Source organism: Pan troglodytes, chromosome 23, assembly GCF_028858775.2.
Source record: "Pan troglodytes isolate AG18354 chromosome 23, NHGRI_mPanTro3-v2.0_pri, whole genome shotgun sequence".
In the NCBI taxonomy this organism is placed as follows: Eukaryota; Metazoa; Chordata; class Mammalia; order Primates; family Hominidae; genus Pan; species Pan troglodytes.
Window position 1 is genome coordinate 33,442,850 of NC_086016.1, and position 22,827 is coordinate 33,465,676.

The following is a 22,827-nucleotide window of genomic DNA, read 5'->3' on the forward strand; positions in this document are numbered from 1 at the left end:
TGCAGGGGATTAGCTCATGATGATGGTTTCTTTTGGTCTCCACAAAAGACCTGATCAGGAAACAGGCTCAGAGATTTAGGGATTTCCCCAAGGTTGGCAGAGAGCAGATGATGGAGCCGAATAGCCAAAGCTCAGGTGGTTCTTCCTTTTTTTTTTTTTTTTTTTTTTTAGCGTTAGGGCCTCACTCTGTTACCCAGGCTTGAATGCAGTGGCGTGATCATAGCTCACTGTGACCTTGAACACCTGGGCTCAAGCGATCCTCTTGCCTTAGCCTCCTGAGTAGCTAGGACTACAAGCGGGCACCACCATGTGCAGCTGTTCTTCATTTTTTGTAGAGATGGAGTCTTCCTATGTGGCCCAGGCTGGTCTCAAACCCCTGGCCTCAAGTGATCCTCCTGCCTTAGCCTCCCAAATCTTAGGCTGCCAAGGGAGCAGTGCTTTGGAAGATGCAACAGCCTGCTTGCTCTGTTGTTCCCCTCCTGCCATGTGACAGATACTCCTTTCTAATACCTGTGGTCCCTACCTGTCCATGGACATGCTCACAGGTCTCCAGGGAGCAGAACTAAAATGCGTTCAGGAGCTCGGGCTGGCCCAGTCAAGTCCTTGGTTCAAGGCCAGGTTCTCTAACACTCAGTGGGTGTGACCAGATTCTGTGGTGGTCACAAAGCTACGTGTCCACAGGGCCTCCACATTCTAGGGTCACCCTTTCCTTTGATACTCACATCTAATGGCCTAAGCTTCTATTCCACACAGTCTACAAAGCCCAGCAGCTTACCAAGGATTTTGTGTAAATGGCTTAGAATTGTTTTTTTTTAAATTCAGCTGAGAGTCTTTACCTTTACACCAGAACAATGTAATTCTAGGCAGGGTGCGGTGGCTCACGCCTGTAATCCCAGCACTTTGGGAGGCCCAGGCAGGCAGATCACCTGAGGTCAGGAGTTCGAGACCAGCCTGGCCAATGTGGTGAAACCCCGTCTCTACTAAAAATACAAAAATTAGCCAGGCATTGTGGTGCATGCCTTTAATCCCAATTACTCCAGTTACTCAAGGAGGCTGAGGCAGGAGAATTGCTTGGACCTGGGAGGCGGAGGTTGCAGTGAGCCGAGATCACACCACTGCACTCCAGCCTGGGCAACAAGAGCAAAACTCCGTCTCAAAAAAACAAAAAATAATGTAATTCTGATACCAATGTGGGTCTAAAAATTTTTGTGCTGTTTGTTCCCCTAGGTCTGTTTTTCTCTCCTTTACCATTGTTTTGTTTTCTTCTTGCTTGGAGGTTAAATGCTGTCTCTATCCTTTTAGGGGTTTCCCTCTTCCCTGAGATTTCTCAAGATGCCCAGGGTGCCTTAAGTCTGCCTGTCCCTTCTTGTTCCTCATTCTTATTCCTATTAATTCTCCATCGTGCTTACTTCTTGCCTCCTGTTTGTTGTTCTTTCCCTCTTTTCTTCATACATTCACCATTAACGGTGCACCAACCTTTTACTTAACATCAGGTAGATAACATGGTGGGGGAGACAAGTTGCTGAGCTTCTTAGAGCCCCTTGGCCATGAGGAGTCCCTGCTCACATCCCTCCTCAGGTGCTAGCTGGGTAGGCTGTGTCAGATCCCCTCTATAAGTCTTCCCTCCCAGAGCCCCAACCCCGCTTCACACCTCCCTGGTCCACCCTACTCACCCTCCTGCTGTCACTGTCCCCTCACCTTGCCCAGTTCTTCTCCTTGTATTTCTCATTATCTGAACTCATATTTAAGTTGTCTGTCTATCCCATTAAGCCTCACAGTGGTGTCTTGTTCACCACCATATCTCAAGAGCATGAAACCATGTCTGGCACACAAGCAGTGAAGACAAGCAGTGGATATTTGTTGAACACATGGGTGAATTCTGGCATTCTAAGTCTTCAGTGGGACCATCTACCTGTCAATCCCAGTGGAACTGGTGCAAAGAAGTGGAAAAGGGGTCTCCTGGGATCCCACTCCCACCCCAGGTGCTGGGGTATGGACTGCCCACCTCTGGGTCCCAGAGACCCCCACAGCTGAAAAACTGGACTCAAGGGAGCAGATAGAGTAATGTACTAACATTTTTAATACAGTCTGATCAGATCAATTCACATCACAAGGTCAACCTGGGCTTGCTCACATGTGACACAACTGAGGTACACAATGTCCCTACCTGCCGGCTGTCCCACCTTCCTGGTTCCCAACAGCATTGAAACCCCCTACTTCCCTGACCAGACTGGCATTTTTTTAAATTTTGCATAAAACTATTTCTTCCATAGACTTCAAACAATCAACTAGCCAAGTTAATTATGGTACATCTAAACAAAGTTTAATACTAACCCTAATGTGTGACTGCGGTTTACAAAGAGCTCTGTATCACCTGGGATAGCTTTCAGTAGCAATTCACTACAACTGGTCCTAAAAAATAATAATAACAATAATAATAATAATTAGAGAATTAAAACCCAACAGCATGTTGAATGGTTAAAATCACGTAAGAACTGAAATTTGGGGTGGGGGTGTCCTCAACAGCTGAGCTTGTCCTAGCAGTGAAAATGCTCGCCTCCAAGCAGGGCTCAGAAAGGTCTGGAGCCCTCCAGGCAGAGGGCTGAGCTCGGGGGGCTCTTGGAGGACACTCACCCCATGGTCCATGGGATGCTTCTGGATTCCTTAAAAACAGTTGGGCATCCGCATTGTATAAGTAGGTGGAGACCCTAGTGTGGTTCTTTTGAAGGATATGGGAAGGGAGGATGACGAACTAGAGAAGTGGGAGGGGACCAAAATCACTGAGGTCCCAGAATATCATAGATTTGGGTATAGGATTGGGGTCACTAAGAATTGAGCACCAGGAATTCCAGCTTCTTCCCATTAGAGAAACTGGGACTGGTTTTGCCTTGGAGGCCTATGTAGTGTTTTCTGCCCCTGTCCCATACCAAGTCTCACTGATATTTCTGCAGAATATCAGATGAAAATCTATTTCTAAAGACCATTGGGAGAATGGGTGGTGGAGAAGGAGTTGGAGTGGGGTTGGGGGACAGTTAAAAATGAATAAAAATCTCTCAGCTACAGAACCCAAACATCACTTCCCTCCGCATTCACAGCATTTCCCAGCAGTCCCCAGATGGTTGTTTCCGTGGGGACACAGCAGCTGCCTCATTTCCCTTCAGGCCCCATGGGCTGCTGGTCAACCTCAGGATCTACTAAAGATGATGCAAATGCCGACTGAACAATCTGAAACCCAAAGGACTCGAGGAGAGACATGTTCTGCTGAGGAGAGAAAGGTGAGCCAAGGGCAGGGCCCAGGTCCCCCAGGGGGCCCCCGAGAGCCCGGACATGCACCTTCTGGATGTGTTTGTTCAAGTAGGACTTAGAGCGGAAGAAGCTCCCACATTCAGGGCATGGGTACTTCTTCTCCCCATCAGACTCCATTTTGTTTTTGGGGACTGCCATGTCGCAGGAGAAAGAGCCATTGGCACTCTGCTTCTCTGGCGTCTTCAGGTCGCTGGCATCTGAGAGGTCACCATAGGAGTCAGAGCTCTCAATCGGATCCTGATGTGAGCATTTCTGGCCTTCTACGAAAAAACAAAATATAGGAGAGCGATGAGGCCAGGCTCTGGAGATGCCCCCTCCTGGAGGGGTCATGAGGGGCCAGCTCACAGACCTGTGGAGGGCAGCCATTGGCCAGCCACTGCCCTGGCAGAACCCACGGAGGGTCAGCTGGTCAGTCTGGGAGTCTGGAGTGCCTACAGGGGTGAAACGGCAGGGCCCTAGGGCTGCCAGCCTCCCTTGCTGTGGACTCTTCATGCAGCTGCACATGTACTGCTCACCGTCATCTCAGCCTGCTTCAAGGAAGGGATACAGAGAGGGCAACTCTGCTACAGCTGCCCAGAACAACTCAAAGACCCCCAACTCCTAGGCACTCTTTTGGGTGCCTCTGAGGGTAAAATTGGTATTCTGATGATGCCGAGCCAGTGTAATAGTAGCCTCGCCTCCTGCACCAGACTAGCTGCACCCTAGCAAGACAGGCAGAACCAGAGCCATTAGGTCCTCAACCTGGGTAGACCCCATCAATGGCTCAGACAGAAGCCAATCCTTTTCCTAATGCTGCAAACATGAGCCCTGTCCTTACCGCCTTCCTTCTGCCAAAACCTTTTCAGGGCCAAGCAGCCCAAGCACAGAGATTGAAAGCAACTCTGTACTACTCAGTCGGCTGGGTGTCCCCACCCTAGGCCCCAGACAAGCTGGGCCAAGAGACAACCCTGGCTGCTCTGCCTTGCCCGGCCCACACTGGAGTCCTCCACCAATCAGCAGCTTCCTGCCTGGGTCCAGAGAGCCATGCCGGGAAGGGAGGTCTGTGATGGGAGCATGGAGCATGCCATCTCTGCTGTTTCTACCATCTGCCAAGCCCCTGGCCTCATCCCCAAGGCAACGACAACGTGACATACCACAAAACAACCTGAATCAACAAGTGAAGGTGGGCCTGGGGAGCTTTCTGCAAACCAACTCCCAAGTCAGAGGAGTCAGATAGCTCATTATTGCCATGCATCTCACAACCATAGCCAGAGGCTCTCCAGAAAGGGCCACTCACAGTAACCAACCACCCCTACTGTGAGAGAAGCCAGACATTGGCTCCCACCGGCCCACTGGGTCAAAAGAGGAGAAAGCATTCAGCCGCAGCTCCACACCATCCTAAAGGGCAGCAGGCAGTGACAGGCCCATAGTGACTCATCATGCAGGGCTCTTCTTCTGCCCAGGGCCCGGGGCATCCCTGCAGGGCTCCAGACAGTGGGGGCTGGCCAGGAGGAAAGGAGGAGGGCTGGGGAAGAGGAGGCGGAGGCTGGATCTCGGCAGTGCCCTAAAGCCTCACTCACTGCCCTGGAGTGAGATACCCACTGTGACTTTTGTCCTGGAGGCCACTGCCACTCAGATCTCTGAGTCTCCTCAAGGCAGCCAGAAAGCCGGCAGCCTTCCCGCCTCCCCACGCCCAGCCCAGCGCCCCCACAACACAGTCTGCGCAGAGAAGCAAAGTGCAGAGCAAGGGGTCGCTTGCCTTTGTTGCCATAGGTCCTGGCGCAGTGGAACGCTGCTCCCCCATTCAGGATGGGCTCCTGGTGCCTGGAGACCTGGGGAAGGGGAACACCGTGGTGGGTTTTAACATGGACCTTTAAGTAGGAGGCAGAGGAGAAACCTAAACAAGACAAAAGGAGATGAGATCCCGCGGCCAGCAAGAGATACCTCTCTCCTTCCCCCACTCCTCTCCTCTGGCCGCTCTGGCTAGCATTCCCAGGTCAGCTGCACCTAGAAGGGGCCCCCTCCTGGCTCAAAAATGGCTGCAACCACATGAGCCATGTGACTCAGGATGGAGGGTGGCACTGTCCACAAATCGGCTTCTCTGCAGAGCCCACTCTGCAAGGCTGCGGTGAGGGGCCGAAGCTGGCTGCCTGGTGGGATGGCCTGAGATCCTGCTCCTGCTAGGGCCAGAGGCCAACTGCCTCTAGGGTTGCTTGGTGCCTCAGTAACAGGTGGTTTGAGTGGATGTCTCCTGCAGGAACCATGACTAGAAATGTGGTTAGACAAGAATTTGAGGCTCCAGGGAAGCCACAGGATTCTAGCCAGCAGGATGCCTGCTTAATCCTCGTAAAAGGAAACTGGACAACAAACGAGATGGAGGTAAAATGAAATCCCAAAGGAACGCCTTCAAGGATCCCGTCTTCTACCTGTCAGGAGATGTTCTATTTTTCTAACTTCCCCACCTTCAGCAAACAGGATTTAGTAACTGTTTAGACCTTTTGAAGAACAAAGACAAAAATAGGAAGTTGTGTCAGAGGAGTGCAATCATCTCTTATTCATGGTAGTGTTTTGGTTCGATTTTGGAGCATCCACCAGGTTCGCGTACAGAAGAAACAGGGATGATCTCTGTCTTTATTTTGGGGGAGGACAATCCGGCCTTCTTGGGACTGTTCCAGCCCACCTCCCAGATGCTTCGGTCAGTCTGATCCATGAGATATCTCAGGCTGGGAAGAACAGATCTTGGGACAACTTCCACAGCAGCCATGCGTCCAAGGATACAGAATCAGGCAGGCCGATAAAAGGATTTTGACTTGGGTTTCACAGGAAGGAGGTATGCCATCAAACCCCACTGTAGTCAAGGATCAGAAGGTGCTTTTAGCAGGAACTGAAGCTTTTTAGTATAAGGCCCACTTAGGGTGCCAGCACCCTGACAGTGTCCCTTTAATCCACTTCAGATCTGGTTGACTCATTATCAGGTGTTTCCATTCACTTTCAAAATTACACACTCACAGGATAACAGTGAGATCCACTGCTAAAGGGTAAAGGGTCAGAGGCTGAAGAGTACTGTGTAATGTCTGCATGAGATTTATTTTAAAAAAAGTCTGAATTGGCATGGTATTTTGAATGCTGCTGGAACTGTAATAAAGGTTCACCTTTAGCAAGTGCTGATGGCACACCAGGGCCCAGCACACCGCATGCACTATTCTATAGAATTTGCCCAACACCCTTTGTGCTACAGATTACTATTATACCCATTTTACAGATAAAGAAATAAGAGGCTTTGTGAGGTTAGGGAGGCTGAGGTGGGCAGATCATGAGGTCAGGAGATCGAGACCATCCTGGCTAACACAGTGAAACCCCGTCTCTACTAAAAATATAAAAAATTAGCTGGGCGTGGTAGCAGGCACCTGTAAGCTGAGATCATGCCACTGCGCTCCAGCCTGGGCAACAGAGCGAGACTCCGTCTCAAAAAAAAAAAAAAAAAAAGAGGCTTGGTGAGGTTAAGTAACCTGGTCACACGTACAGCTACTGAGTGGCAGAGCCTGGACTCCAACCCCAGGATCATGTGCCACCAGAACTTGGCCCTTAGCTACTGGGCAGATGCTTTAACCCACTTATGCCTCATGTTCCATTATTGGGACGCTAACCTTTTAGGAATTATTTGTATCCTACTGCTCAAGATCATCATTAAAGTCTGATTTTTCACAAAAAAGTTTGTAACCTCCAGCATAAATGGGTTAATTGGTTCCTGTGTCTTAGCCCTGAGCCCTAGAAATATCCAGTGGACTATTACAATAGGTTTCATTATTACCATTTACACTCATGTATTTTTCTACTATAATGGTATGTTAGAATGGAAGCTGCTGGAAAAACAGGGCTGGCCTGTGGGAACTTTATTTAACAAGTTATCCTCTGACAGCAGCAGTTAGTGGTTCTGAAGGGAAATGTGGGATTGGGCCAATTTTCCTTCCTTTCCCAATACAGCTACTTCAAAGATCTGTCTAGACCAGGTGCTGGTGTCCTGCCCCGCCTGGTAGAGCAAGTTGTCCTGTGCTATGACCGCAGTGGTCTGCCTGAGGCTGATCATGGGTATAGATTGGTGTAAGAGGGTCCCATGTAGACATCCCTAAGAGGGAGGCTGTAGTCAGGAGTGAGGAGACAAGGCTAATGGGAAAGAGGCTGTTAGCCCTGCCCCTTGGGGTGGTACTGTAGAGTCCCCTAAAACAAAGCAGAACCAGGAGACATTGGCTCCCACCAATCAGTACAAGATATTAGAACTTTCTGATAATATGATGATACCACTTTAGAAAGTAATTTTTTCCTTTGTTTTTTTTTTTTTTTTTTTTTTTTTTTTTGAGACAGAGTCTCACTCTCGCTCAGGCTGGAGTGCAGTGGCACCATCTCGGCTCACTGCAAGCTCCGCCTCCAGGGTTCATGCCATTCTCCTGCCTCAGCCTCCCTGGTAGCTGGGACTACAGGCGCCCGCCACCATACCTGGCTAATTTTTTTTGTATTTTTAGTAGATACGGGGTTTCACCATGTTAGCCAGGATGGTCTCAGATCTCCTGACTTCGTGATCCACCCGCCTCGGCCTCCCAAAGTGCTGGGATTACAGGCGTAAGCCACCGTGCCCGGCCTTTCCTTAGTTTTTTAATCCCTTGTGGGGTCTCTAAAATAGCATGAAGCTCTCTCCCTGTGATGAACCAGAGCAGGTCCGCTGCAATCAAAAGGGGACAGAAAGGAGCGGGAGAGCACCAGGAATTATTATGTTTACTCCTTACTGGGAGAGCTATACCAAGAGAACACAGCAGATGCTCAATAAAAACTTGCTGAGTTTGGCTGGGCGCAGTGGCTCATGCCTGTAATCCCAGCACTTTGGGAGGCCGAGGCAGGCAGATCACCTGAGGTTGGGAGTTCCAGACCAGCCTGACCAACATGGAGAAACCCTGTCTCTACTAAAAATACAAAATTAGCCGGGCGTGGTGGTGCATGCCTGTAATCCCAGCTAACTAGGGAGGCTGAGGAAGGAGAATCGCTTGAACCCAGGAGGTGGAGGTTGTGATGAGCCGAGATCGCGCCATTGCACTCCAGTCTGGGCAACAAGAGCGAAACTGTCTTGCTGAGTTTTCCTGAAAAACAGTCTGAGAAACACGTGGCTGAGTCCTCTTGACTTTACCCCAGCTGCAGACTGTACTATCTATAGCAAAACCACATGGCGGGGTGGTAGGAGTGGATCCACAGCTGCCACTTAAAGCCTAGAATTTAAACACAGAGCAACTCAGCAGCCAAGTGTTAGGATGAAACAGAAGCTGAGCTTCTGAGCAGAATACGTCTTTGAAGCCAGACATATTTAGCCGGAATTCTAAACTTACCCACCCATTCACCACTGATTAACCAAAAGCCAAAGAGGCAGCTTGATCCAGCCATCCACGCAATGGAGATGCTGAGCACACATATGACTGCCACTACAACCAACAAGCCACCGGCCCTTTCACTCCAGAGATGATGGTCTTATTAGCAAAAGGCCACTGCTCCTCAGTTGCATTTTCTTGCCTGGTGTGCCTGCACTTGGCACTCCAGAAGCAAATCATCCTTTGGCAGGTTCCACATCCATGCAGGGGTTGGGGACTGCTTTCTCCTTGTCCAAACCCTGAGGGGGCCATTCCCAACTGCACTGTGTTGGAGTGGGCCTACACAGCTTGATGTGAGTCCAGGGGAACAGCAGGTTCCCTGCATCCATCCACTTGTGTGCTTACCTCTGACTGGGGAGAAGGCTTCCTCTACCTTTCAAGCAATGATGTTTGCATTCAAATGTCTCTGTCAAAGGCGGATTCCTGATAATCTATTCCTCTTCACCATACCAGCACATAGGCATATATACAAAGATCCTGCTACAGAAACTTTAAAGGAAGAAAATCATGGTGATCAGCCAGGGCCTTCTCCCTTTTCCACTGTTCAACTCAACTGATTTCCTCAACTCAAAAATGTGGGAACAAGCATTTCTAGCCATAATACTCCCTCCACTGCAAATGATCTTCCTGTACAAATAGTATCATACACATCCTGATATGTCTGTATGACAAAGCCAGAGTCATCTGTCTCTTCAACTTGCATCTGACTCACGTGTGAGGCTGCAGGAGTCAGGCTGCCTTTCCTCTTTGCCATTCTTCACAGCCAGGAGTCATTTTTGTGGCAAAAACTGAAAAAGACAGATCTATAGGTAGATACTTAAGTCAACTGTTTAAGAATTGTTGGGATTGAAGGATCTGAGGGCACCTGGAAGTTCACCTGATTCAATCTTAACTGTTCTGACATTCAGCCTTTGTTTGAACACATGCAGAGATAAGAACATTCGTTTATTCGTGCAACCCCTCCTGTAGGTATAGGCTTGGTGGCAGCAGGGCAAAGGAGGACACAGAGCTCTCTGCATTTTGATTCCAATGTCTCAATGTTTTTGGTGCTCAGAAAGAACTTTATCCTCTTCCTTTTTTTTTTTTTTTTTTGTCTCTTCCTATTTCTGCCCAAGGAATGAGTCCAGGAGTAGAATCCTGCTCCTTTCTCTTCTGATAAAAACTGCAATTGTTTTCTCTTCCTTCTGAGTACCCAGCATGGGTTGGACCAGCACCTTCTTTAGTCTTCTTGCAGGAAAGGGACTTCCCGCTCTGGCTCTGGAACCCAGAGATGTTTGGCCTGTGATCCAGACCCAGTCTTGGCTTTTCTGAGAAAAAGTAGACTCTGGTTTACTCTTCTGGATTCTCCATTCCAGTCATGTAGCTTATGGCTGTTGCCCAAGTTCTCTTTACTAGCCCTTGGAAAATAAATCCTGATGTACAATAGTTGTTGGCTTTGCCACATCAGCTGCTTCCTAACTGGGCCAACTTTCCCACTGTCCCTGCTGCTCTCAGTTTTTCTCTCCTCCTGAGCTGGGCTTCAAGGGCTGTAGCCCTGGGTCTCCTGTCCAGTTTCTGCCCTACTCCACCATCTGGTCTGGGCTTTCTGAGTTTTATCATGAGCACCCTTCTCCACTCAGCAGTTTTCAACCTCTGGTCTCTGACCCCAGTTCTCGGACTGGGAACTTCCATATTGAAAACTTGACAAAATGCCTGCTAACAGCATGTTACAGCAGGTTTTGCGTTATCCGGGGGAGCTGTCAGGAAGCCAGGTTAGGATGAAGCAAGACAAGAAACGATATTATTTCTAGGGCTGGGGCAGCCCCAGTCAAGACAGTCAGCCACAGCCTGATAACTCTCCCTGCATGCGCAAGCCCACCGCTTGCAACCTGGAGGAAGCTCCTGTCAGAAATGGGCTCTAATGACATGTCAGAAAACAGAACAGACAGCTTAAGAGACCTTCACTACTACTTCCCTGCTTTCACAGCAGGTGTCTTGGTGGTACAAACCCCAGATATGAAGCTGCAAGGAGGGACCCAGTTCCAGGACACCAAGAACACCCAGCTACTCAGCAATCTCCTTCCACCGTGGACCTCGGCACATGAACACAGCACAGGCACCCGACGATTCTGCCAAGGCCTGCAGGAGTGTTGTGCCTGGTCCAACCCAGAGTGTCAACAAGCATGTCTTTCCCAACATTGTTACAAAGTGCAAGGATAGAGTCTCCCAAGTGTGCGGCTCCTTTCACCTACCTTGTCTCCTGGGATCCTCATAACAGCCCTGTGAGGTGGGAAAGGGGGCTATTCTTAACCCCATTTGAGAGATGAAGAAACTCAAGCTTAGAGAGGGAATGGGAGAACTCGAGGCCACCTAGTGAGAGGCTGGGACTAAACCCTGGGTCTCTCGACTCCTGGTTCAGTGCTGCACCCACTAAGCAGGCTTTTGGAAGCATTGGGACAAGCAAGAATGCCCCAGGAGATAAGGACATCCCAGTGCTCCCCACTGGCCAAAGCAAAGCACACCATGCAGAAGCATCCTCACGTTCACAGATAGCTGCTCCAACCTCCTTTAGCACAGACACAGTGCAAGCCTCCACTGATGCTGTGCTTGCAAAACACAAACATCTAGCACTTCCAACAGCCAACTAGACCCGGCAGAACCTTGGGGACAGGCTTGACTTCACCCAACACAACACCACTGCCACAGAGTTAGACACTACTTAGGCCCACCTTGTCCTCAAGCATGCTGCCCTGCTCAGAGCACCTTCCACTTTCCTCTCTCAAGGCCACAATCTACCTGAGTTTGGGCTCTCTTCTGACTACTTGTGCTACAAAGTGTCTGCTCCTTGTTTATCTCCAGACTCAACCTCCTTCCCTGGCTGCTGAATTTCATATGCCAGTGAATCAACCAGCAAAAGCTCTCAAGCCGGACCAACCTCTTTTTCTCCCACTTTGGGACCTACTAACTCCCCCACCAACCTCAGTGGTTCAGTGGTGTCTGCAAAATGCATCCATCCTCCCATCTGAGTAGCAGGTGAGAGTTATGGGCCCAAGCTTGGGAAGAACCTCTCTCCTTCTGTTTTGACCTGCTGGTCTCCTGGGACTTCCCATTCTAAGCACCCCAAGCTTCTTGGGAAGGAAGAGGTAGCAAATAGCTAGTTGGGTGATGAAGGTGTTTACCATTCAGTGGGAAGTGGGGGGTGGCTGTGCAAAGAGTGGAGTCTGAGGCAGGGTGATTGAGACAACCCTAGGCCTCCCATACACGCTCAGGCCCATCCTCTGGAAGTGAGGAAACAGTGGGCAGATTACCTCGGTTACAGATACTGCAGAAGTTGCTGGGCCCCTCGCTGTGCTTCTTCAGGTGGTCTGCCATGTATGCTGCCCGTAAGTACTTCCCACACACCTGGCAGGGCACCTTGTCTTCATGACAGGCCAGGTGGGAGCGCAGACGGTCTCGGGTGGCAAAAGAAGCATTGCAGGTCTGAAGGCAGAAAAGAAAATGGGATGATGTGAAACCCAGCACCCCACACCTGACTCCCCACCAAGTGCACCATGAAGCAAAGGCAATTTCTGGCCATCACATGACCTCCCTTTATAAAGACAGCTTTAGAGTTTGGCTCAGGCTCCCTACCCAGAATGCCAAGAGGCTGCTCTTATTTCCCATGGTAGCTCCTTATGGGACACTTGAGTGGGAATCACTGGTACTAACTAAATGACTACTGGAAATGTGCCCAGGACATGGCAAGCTAAGCTCTATACCCCTCTTCACAATGAAGAGTTACACATTTGCTCATCCTTAGACATTAAGAATTGACTTTAGGTGCATTAGCTATAATGCACAAAATTACATTTACATGAATTTACAGATGAGTTATTGGCATATAAACCAGCCTTCCTGTTCGTATCCCTGGGTTTCCCCTAGTTTTATACAAAGAATTATATTTGTTCATTTTATTCAAAAGTGACATTAGTCTTGGCCAGGGAAATGGAAAGGAAAGGCAGGACAAAGTGCAGAGATAATTCTTCATAATATTTTCGTGAGTTTGAATTGAAAAAGCAGCCCATTAAATGATAGTGGCAATTCTGACGACGTGAGAATTAGCAGACAGCAAGGGCCAGAGGCTTCAAAAGTGTCTGTGGGCCGGGTGCGGTGGCTCATGCTTGTAATCCCAGCGCTTTGGGAGGCCGAGATGGGTGGATCACCTGAGGTCAGGAGTTCCAGACCAGCCTGGCCAACATGGTGAAACCCCATCTCTATTAAAAATACAAAAAATTAGCCGGGTGTGGTGGCAGACTCCCGTAATCCCAGCTACTTGGGAGGCTGAGGCAGGAGAATCACTTGAACCTGGGAGGTAGAGGTTGCAGTGAGCCAAGATCGTGTCACTGCACTCCAGCCTGGGCAACAAGTCAAGACTTCCTCTCAAAAAAAAAAAAAAATCCGGGCGCAGTGGCTCACACCTGTAATCCCAGCACTTTGGGAGGCTGAGGCGGGCAGATCACGAAGTCAGGAGATCAAGACCATCCTGGCTAACACGGTGAAACTCGGTCTCTACTAAAAACACAAAAAAATTAACCAGGCATGGTGGCGGGCGCCTGTAGTCCCAGCTACTCGGGAGGCTGAGGCGGGAGAATGGCATAAACTCGGGAGGCAGAGCTTGCAGTGAGCCGAGATCACACCACTGCACTCCAGCCTGGGCAACAGAGCAAGACTCCGTCTCAAAAAAAAAAAAAGCATTTGTGAAACATTAAGCTGGGGAAGTGCTGGTGACAGCAAGGATGATGATACTACCCTGTATTGATTAAGCATTCATTGTGTGCCAGGCAGGCACGGTGCTCAGCCTTTTAGACGCACTTATCTCATGCAACCCATCCTGACAGCAGCCCTCCGAGGCAAGCTGTGTGATCACCCTCCAAGACAGCGTGGCTTTGGAAAGCTGTGGTGTGAGCTGAGCACCAACTCATAGCCAGGCCCCCGGGTTGGATGAGTCAGGAGCTGAAGGTCAGAACCAGCACCCTGGAAGGAGGACTCAGGTTGGCAGGCATTTCCTGTACCTGAGCACCTGACTTAGTACCAGTGATCAGTCTCCTCACAACATCCCTTCCTCAGCTGGAGCTTACAAAGGCATTCCAGCTGTGGGGGTCACAGAATATTGGGAAAGCCCTGAGAAGAGCTGAATCCGTTGGCTTTCAAGCTATTTTGGTTCCAGGGAGGTGTTTCATGGGTTCTAGTCAATTTTGACTCATTTCTTTTTTGTGTGTGTGTGTTTACTGTTTTAGAACTGTAAGAGAAAGCAACATTCACCTTTGTGTCACAGATCAAATGGTAACCCACTGAGGACCACCCCATTACCTTGTGCTAGAACGGAACTGCCTCTGCCATCTCTCTTTAACAGAAGCACATCCTGAGAACCTGAGAGCTCAAGGTAAGTGGCTGAACACTGTCAACACATACAGACATCTAACTATCTCCTTACTGTACAGCCATAGCAAGAAACAAACACATGCAATGCTGTCAAGGTAGAAGACACCACTGTTTACTACCCCAGTCCCAAATATCTGTGTACGTTAGCACAGCCTACGTAGCTCTTCTGTCATTGTCTTTTTAAGTAAACATTATACATTTGAACTGAATTTGTAGCAATGACATACTGCTTTTATCTGTTTTATATATTCAGTGTATTCATATCATAAATGAGGAAACCTTTAGAAGGTGAACTTGCTTAAAACACAAGACTCAGCTACTAAAGAAAGTCTAGCACACCCACCCCCACCACACCCAGGCCAGTACTTTACCAATCCTCCTGGACACCCTGGGGGATTCTGATCTCTCCCAGTTTACAGCTGGGCCAGTGGAGGCCGTGAGAGGATATGAGACAGCTGGACTAAGAACCAGTCCCTGAGCCTGTGCTCTTACCATCTCCAGATTCAGGAGAGGGAGCTTCTGCTGAGTGAAAGGTGCTCATACTTTATAACACAGTGTACAGTACTTGGCAGCCAGGACTCCCAAAAGGGAAAGGTGAACAGATTTGTGCAAGGAAATTCCAGCATGTAGGAAGTCAGAAAGCACCATGGATGCTTGCTCTCATGGCCACAGGTGGGCCCCACGTCAGCCAGGGACCTCATGACCCAGTGACAGGCCACAGTAGGAGAAAAAAACTCCTAACCTCTACACAGCCCAGCAGTCTCTAAACCAGAGCAGGGGCTGCATAAACACCCCCGGGAAAGAGAGGTGCACCTGTTGGTTTATTTGGGGACAAGAGCTAGCTTTGCCAGGCAGTGACCCAAAGACTACCTCTCCAATGGTGAGAGAGGGTGTGTTCTAAGCCTCAGAACTCAAAGGAACCAACATGGATCAGGTGTAAGAAAACAGGGCTGAGGCCGGGCGCAGTGGCTCACACCTGTAATCCCAACACTTTGGGAGGCCGAGGCGGGTGGATCACAATGTCAGAAGTTTGAGACCAGCCTGGCCAATATGGTGAAACCCCGTCTCTACTAAAAATACAAAAAAATTAGCTGGGCATGGTGGTGGGCACCTGTAGTCCCAGCTACTCGGGGGCTGAAAGCACATTCAGGATTTTGTCTTCCACAGTCTCTGGGAGAGGGAGCCACAAGAGGGATAGGAAAGAGATGCCTTGTTTCTCTTGCCAACCTTCTTTTGGGATCTGTCCTCTAAAGGCTTTGCCTGTCATGCTTTGCTACCTAAAGATGATGGACAGCCAAACTTCAGTTACCCACAAGTGGCTTATCCATTTGGGGATTAGCTAAGCAAAATTAAAACCCCAGACTGGGCTGGCTTCCCCCACCCTGTCCTCCATTGATTATCTCTCAAGGAATGAAAGCTAACTTTCGCCTGAGCAAACAGAATTAGGAATGTAAATCTGCTGCTGGGGGAAAAAACACAAACATGACAAACGCTTTCCCTGTGTTCAAAGCCAAGCTGAAGTGATTGTTGGCTTCTCTGTGCCAGGATTGACCCTCTGTTGCTGCAGTCCCCAGGTTTTCTGGGGAGCCTGTGAAAGTCCAAAGTCTAGGCACAGCAGAAGTTCAGACAACACAGAACATGAAAGAGCCTGGTCACACAACCCAGGAGAGAAGGGGCGGAGGGAGACAGATCTCAAAGGGAACATCCAGAACTTCCATGCTGGGGTGTCAGGAGAAGAGCATTCTTTGTCCTAGAGACAGAGAGAAGACAGAGGGACGCTGATGGGAAGAGAGTGAGCCAGAGGCAGAATGCTTTGACTGCCTATGGCACTCGGAAGAGCTGCCCGGCCCACAGCCCTGTGCTTAGTTAGACAGCCTGCTGTAATTAAGGGCCATGCCTGCCAGGTCCTGGCCCAGGCACCCTGAGTGCGGGTCATCACCACTCAACACTGAGCCCTAGTCCTGCTCCCTTCCCAGACTTCGTAAAGCTTTTCTTCCTAAGGATTGAGCAGCTTGGGAATGGGGCCCAAGTGGTACCAAGGGCACTAGTGCACACCCCCACCCTTAGTAGCCCTTAACTCAGGCAGCCTCAGGGGTAGTCTCAAGCAGCTTTCTCCCACAGCCCTGGAAAACTCTAAGGGCAATGCATGAAGGTTCAGCTCCCTGGGCTCTTTGGCCCCCTTCTTCTCGAGCATATGCCCATCTCAACGCATTCCTTCTCTAAGCAGCCCCCAAGAAGTGGAGCCCGTGGAAGCTAGGGAGGTCTGAGCTGCTCCAGCCTCTCAGCTTCAGGTTGAACTCCATGTGGGGGAAATGTCCCAGCCCACTAAGCTCATAAATCCAGCAGTACCTGGGGCATCTGGGCCAGTTAAGGACACTCAGGCCAAGTCCCAAAGAGACATGCCACTGTCAAGCCTGAGGCTTCCTGCCCCTACATTCAGATGGCCTTTCTACTTAAGCTATGGCACTAGTCTCTGTAACTGGCCTCTTTCATTCTCTCTGGCATCAGGAGGGGATGAGCGATACGGACTGTGCCTAGCCAGTGGGGAACTCAAGGAATGAACTCCCAGAGAGCCGTCTCTTCACCTCTTATGTTTTCAGCATCCCCACACTATGCCAACAGATGCCCCTGCTGTTTAACCAAGTCCAGGCACACCTGGCTGGCCAGCCCAGAGCAAGAGCGCCAGCATGTCTTCACCTGCTGGGTCCCTGTTAGGGGAGTTGTGGCTGTAGGGCTGGAGGAGGGGCCAGCAGGTCTGTGAGAGTGTATGTTGGGAGGGGCAGGGCAGGAGCGCATTTGTACACCAAGGGACAGTGATGTCAGTGTTATGACACAGACCAAGGACAAAACACACAAAGCCTCAAATGTTAGAATGAAAAATTTTATCATCACTCCTGTTCACCCCGCAGAGTCTGCGGAGTGCTAAAGGGCACACCAATAAGGATCCGAGGGAGGGGGTCTACATCTGCTTTTTCAGCCCCCAAAGCCATATATTGGGGTGGCCCAATATAAAGCTACTCATTAGTTTGGTTCCTGAGCAGACCTGCTAATAAACCTCAAAAACACAAAAGTCTACTTCACTAGCCAGAAATGAAAGCAGGATCTAGATCTGAGTGGGAAGGGCAGAGGGCAGCATGGGTTGACTCTAGTTGGAATTGTGCCAGTCTTCTCTGGAGGCCGACTCACTCGTGGAGTGGGGAAAGGGGTGGCCAGGCCCCAGTCTAGAAACCCCAGGCCTATGGGAAGTGATGCCAGGGGAAGGGAAGCAGATAAGCTGGTGGCTAGTTCCCAGGAAGGCACCAACCTCCAAAATCACCTAGGCAAGGACAGATGCCCAGGGGTGCCATCTGTGAAAGGGGGGAAAAGGCAAGAGAGCCCAGAAAGAAACTTGGATGCTATAGGGGGTTCCAGAAAGGTGCTCCTTGCTACTCCCATTTGGGGGCTCTGAGATGGGAAAGACTCCGAGTCACCCAGGGAGGAGCTGGGCATGCTGGGCAGGAACCACCCTGCTAGCCTCTCCCAAAAGCAGGGGTCTCAGGCCAAATGCCCCTCCTGTTCCCTTCCACTGTCAACCCTCTCCAGGGAGGCCCAGGCTAGCCAACAGGCCACTGGGTAAAGGCCCTGCTGCCCTCTGGGGTGGTCCAGCCCTGCCTCAGATATCCCGGCGGAGCTGGGCAGAAGAGAGTGTTGCTGGAGTGTGCTGGGCCCAGGTTTTCAAGGGCTGGGAATGATTTTTTTAGAGAAAGGGAAAAGGCGGTGTCAGGAACCGAATGGGACGACCTCCACAAAGCAGGCTGGGCAAAGTCCCATGATGGCAGGTCGCTAGGAAGAGGTTCCAGGGGCGGCAGGCCGCTGCTGCTCCCAACCCACACCTGGAAAAAGGGCAGAGAGTGCAGGTTACCCCCCCAGGCCACCGGGCTTGCCCCCACTGCCCTCTGGGCTCCTCCTACTCTGCCCGGGCTACTCAGCACACTACCTGAGTCAGAATGTGCTCTGTGATGAGAGAATCAGAGACAGAGAGAGAGAAGGCAGCAAGGCAAAGACAGATCCCAGCAGGCCCACCCTGGGTCATCCTCCAGGGAGACTGCCTAGCCCAGCACCTGTGAACACCGTCCACGCCTGACCCCCAGGGGCTCTGCCCTACTTACAGCACATTCATCCCTCCCTGCTGGTCTCCCTGAACCCTCTCCCCTTGCCACCAGCAGGATAAGGAGAAGCAGGTTATCCTATCAGAGACTGCAGTGCACACCCCACAATCATGGCTCGCCCTCACTTGGTGGGAACTTGGCACGGGAGAGGGGAGATAACCAAGGAGAAGACAGAGGTGTGTTCGCTATCCACACAGGAAGGCTCAGTGGCCAGGAGAGGAAACTCAATCTTCTGGGTACCAGCAGGGCCCCCAGATATTGTTCAAGCAGGTAAACCAAGGGTGAGAATCTATCTGGTCCAGCGTTTCCTACCTGCTACTTTGCAAAGAGCTCAAAGAAGAAGAGCCCACTTTGCTCTCCAGTCCTCCAGAAACCCTGGCTCAGGATGGGTTAAACAGATGCCAGTGTGGGAGAGGGGACCACCCACTCCCTACCTCCTACCTCCCCCACTGCCTAGTGCCCTAAGCTGAGGGGACCCGGGAGGAGCTCTAACTGAGGTCAGAAAAGGGGAAGAGTGGTTGGCTGGACCACCAGGAGCCCTTTTAAAAAAACCTGCAGTCCCTACAAACTGCTGGAAACCAACAGTCAGGCCCAGCGCAGTGCCGGGTCTCCCAACACAACATCTGTGCGATACGGCCCACCATCCAAGGAGCCGGCAAACACCAGGAGAGGAAAGCCAGGCAACAGAGTGAAGGCAAAGACAGGGTGGGAACCAGGACCAAGCAACCAGGAAGGAGGAACGTCACTGTGGGGGAAGGGGGCCTGGGGGAAGAACAAAGGAGGAGAGCAGAGGGAGGGTGGAGGAACGGAGGGGAGGTGTGCAAAGCGGTGGGCGGTCAGCCGGGCCCCGGCACACGCAGCAGCTGGCTCTTGGCTGCGACCGTGAGAACAGCATCATCTCCTTCAGCCCATCTCTGCCCTGACCCAGCCCCTACCTGACACTTGTGAGGCCGCTCAGAAGTGTGCACCTGCTTGATATGTCCGTTCAAGTGATCAGGCCTGGAAAAGAGAGAACCAAGAGGGACTTTAGAAACTTGGCCAGACCCCACCACACAGGCACATATGCATACGTGTACACACACACACACACACTCACTGCTGGAAAGGACTCCCTCTCCCCCACCCCAGCATGACAAAGACAAAGTCACCACCCAGTTCTGGCTCCACAGGCCCAGGCCTCTCTGCCCTGGTTTTCTCTGGAGGGGGAAGAGAAATGGGCATTTGTCTCTGATCTTGCCTCCCCACCCCCTCAATTCTCCCCACCAGAAACTCAATGTTTTCTAGGACCAGAGGCGGTGGCAGTAGAATGAAACAGAGCTGCCTCACTGCAGCCTTTCCAGGAGGGGATATGTGTGATTCATTGTCCAGACTAAAGCCCCTTAGAAACTCAGCAATCCCCTCCCCCAGCCTCTCCCGCCACGGGCAGCCAATGAATGCCACCCGGATGGAATTCAGTCCCCAGAGGCCAGCAGTGGAGCCTTAAGTCCCCAGCTGGGCTGGTAAGCCAGATGCCCGCCTGAGCAGGTGGGCAGGGGCTGCCTGACCGGTAAGACTGGTTCCCGGTCGGGGCCCTCTGAGGGAGTTCTCCATCCCTGTGTTCAAACGCACAAGGTCCTACAATCCAGGTTAAAACCGGCCTTTTAGGAGAAAAACAAAACCACCCTCTGCTCCCAGACAAGTCCTCAGTTCCCCAACAGGCTAACTAGAAAGTGAACCTACATAGAGATCCTGCCCCCATTCCTTTCTGTCCTGAGAACATAAAGGGGCTCGTGGGTCCCATTAGGCTCTAGAGCTACCAGGTCAGAGCCGATCAAAGCTTTTGGTGTTAAGCAGCAGCTCTGGGTGACCAGCTCTGTGTCCCATGATCCCAGGGTGGTGTGAGAGGCACAGCTGGAGTCTACTGATCAGGATGGCCAGTGTTCTGTGTTGGGGAATCTGGTGCCTCAAGAGTGTAGGGAGTCCCAGATGCACTTGTTCCAGTCCCTCCCTCGGCAGCCATTCAAGCGGGGAAGTCGCTGGAGGAGCCCAGTCTCCCGCCCCCAGAGGGGGCCCCACGCCTGGTGCCGGAAACACAAAGGGAGCCCTGGGAGAAGAATGGTGAGGTCCGGTGGCTCTGGCCTGAGGAATCCGGCCCCAGGAGGAGAGAGAGTAGGGCACACTTAGCGTCAAAAAAACTTCCCTGAGGGAATGGAAAGCAGGTCTCAGGCATACCATCTCAAAATAAGGGCCCTTAAAAACACTCTACCCAAACCTGGCATGGTTCTCTATAAGGTCAAATGACCCCCACAAATCCCACACCCCCAGATCTTGGCAGGAGCCTTTTCAGGACTAAGATACGTGTGGCAGGGGAGGAAGAGGGGGCCTTTCCTCACCTGGAGAAGCCTTTCCCACAGCTCTGGCAGATGTAAGGCTTGCCCACGGACCCATCATGGGACCGCACATGGTAGGACATGCGGTCTTTTCTCTTGAACCGCAACCCACACACAGGGCAGGAGTAGGGCTTCTCCCCAGAGTGGGACAGCTTGTGCCGGTTAAGATGATACACATCACGGAAGATCTTGCCGCAGATCTCACAAGCCACCTGCTTCCTGGTCCGGCTCCTCTTTCGGGGGCCGTCGGGGTCTTCAGAGATGGGTAGCCCATTCTCACCCAGCCTCGGAGGAGGAAGGTCGATGTAGCCCAGCTGGAGGCTGGTGACACCGTGCTGGGCCTCGTGCTGCCGGAGCCGGTTGGCATCAGTGAACACCTTACCACACAGACCGCATGGAAGGATGCCTGCCTCCCTCAGGCCCCCTGGGGACCCAAACATTGAGTCCAGCAGGTTGGCCTTCCTTGGGCGGCCCCGGCCTCGCTTGCCAGTCAGGGGAGGGGCACTGGATGCCACATTGGGGAATGGGGAAGTCAGCAGTTGGGGGGATAGGGGTCCAGCCACCATGGGCAAGCGGTCCACCCCAGGTAACACAGGCAAGGAGGCTTGGCCTGCAATGGCTGCACCAGCCGCCCGAGCTGCCTCCTCCTCTGGCTGCATGCTGCCGGCGATGCCATTGCTGTTGGCTGCCAAGGCTGCCCCGTTGGTCATGTCCAAAGGGAAGCCCAAGTCCGAGGTCCCAGGGGGGCGAAAGAGCATTATATCGGCGCGCGCAGGGGGTACCAGGATCTGTACGTTGGACTGTTTGATGACTTCCTGGCAGATCTCGATAACCGACCTCATCAGCAGGAACTTGGCGGCCGTCATGAGTTCGGGAAAGCTCTCCAAGCGCACCACGATGCGGGAAGTGTAGGCGAAGTCCAGAATGTCCCCAAATACCTTGGAGCTGATGGTGTGCATCTCCAGCTCCCGGCTGCCCCCGGCCCCGCCGCCTGGTGCTGCCGTCGCGCCCCCTACATCAGCCGGACCCCCGTCCGCAGCTCCGCCGTCGCCCAACTGGGCGCTGAACACCGACTCAAAGTACTCGCTGCAGGCGGCCAGCACGGCGCGGTGCGCTGGGAAGCTCTCGTCGCCTACCCGCAAGAGCACGTCGCAGAAGCGCCCGCCGTTTTTGCGCTGCTGGTTCAGGTTGTGCAGCATCTCCGTGCTGTGTCTGCTCACCTGGTATGTGTAGCAGCCAGACGGGCCGCACGAAGCGTCGTTCACCCGCTCCATGGCCGCCGCCCCCTCCCACTAGCCCGGCCGCTGCACCTGCCCGCCCCCTCCCTTCCCCTCAGCAGCGAGAAGCGGGGCGCAGCAGACGTGTCCACACTCCCCACACGTGCCGGCCCGAGGCTCTGTAGTCTCGCAGGTGCGCCGAGTGTACACGCCCCCAGCCCGGATCAGACTGTCTAGACTGCGGGGTGCACCACCCCCCACATAGCCAACCCCCGCCCTCGCTGGACTGCGCGCCACTCTCTCCTCTCCGCCCGCCCGCCTCCCCTTCCCGGTCTACCTTCCGGGGGGGTGCGCGAGCGAAGAGGTGCGCCCCTCCTGCAAACGCGCCTGCCACCTCCCCTCCCGCCCGCCAGGCGGCGCCGGCGCGCAGCCAAGAAGGGCACGCGCACGCGGGGAGGAGAAGGAGGGGTCCGCCGCGCAGGCGCGCGCGCGCGCCGCGGCTTTTCCCGGGCCCGCTGGGGGCGCGCGCTGCGTCCCCTGCAAAGCGCGAGCCGGGGCGGGGGCGCCGGAGCGGAGGAAACAAAAGGCGAAGGCGGCGGCGGCGGGGCGCGCACGGGGGCGGTGGCGCGGGCCGGGTCCCGGAGCCTGGAGGGCGGTGGCGGCGGCGGCGGCGGCTGGAGCGGGCGGGCGGCGGCGGCGGCAGAGTAGGCCCTTCCCCAGGCCGGGAGAAGGCGGCGGCGGAGCGGCGGCTCTGCGGCCCCGGGCTCCGTGTGTTCGGAGCGGAGGAAAGATGGCAGCGGCTGCACTTCCTCTTGCACTTTCACCCCTGGGGGGAGGAGAAGGAGGGGGCGATACCAACAACACCCCCCCTCTCGCTTGCAGAAAAAAAAGAAACGGCGAGCTCAGAGTGGGGGCCCCCGGCGCCCCCGGCCTTGCACGTGCGCGCCCGGATGCCTAGCCCGGGCCGCCTGGCGCTGCAAACTTTACACTTTCTTTG

At 52.6% G+C, this 22,827-nt stretch overlaps 1 protein-coding gene across 4 annotated transcripts; it reads right to left on the reverse strand.

The window, feature by feature from the left end:
- Window positions 1-2,057: 2,057 nt before the first annotated feature.
- PATZ1 (POZ/BTB and AT hook containing zinc finger 1) lies at window positions 2,058-22,028 on the reverse strand. 4 transcript variants are annotated; one of them, XM_003317209.7, is made up of 5 exons: window positions 20,617-22,028; window positions 19,180-19,243; window positions 11,984-12,155; window positions 5,045-5,117; window positions 2,058-3,566 (listed from the first exon to the last, which is right to left on the reverse strand). In XM_003317209.7, exons 1-5 carry the CDS (start codon window positions 21,885-21,887, stop codon window positions 3,533-3,535), a joined length of 1,614 nt encoding a protein of 537 aa, XP_003317257.1. In that variant the 5' UTR covers window positions 21,888-22,028; the 3' UTR covers window positions 2,058-3,532. The 4 variants fall into 4 exon arrangements, with proteins under 4 accessions (XP_003317257.1, XP_525568.3, XP_003317255.1 ...); XM_525568.9 differs by having other exon boundaries at window positions 5,045-5,182; XM_003317207.6 differs by lacking the exon at window positions 5,045-5,117.
- Between the last annotated feature and the right edge of the window lie 799 nt (window positions 22,029-22,827).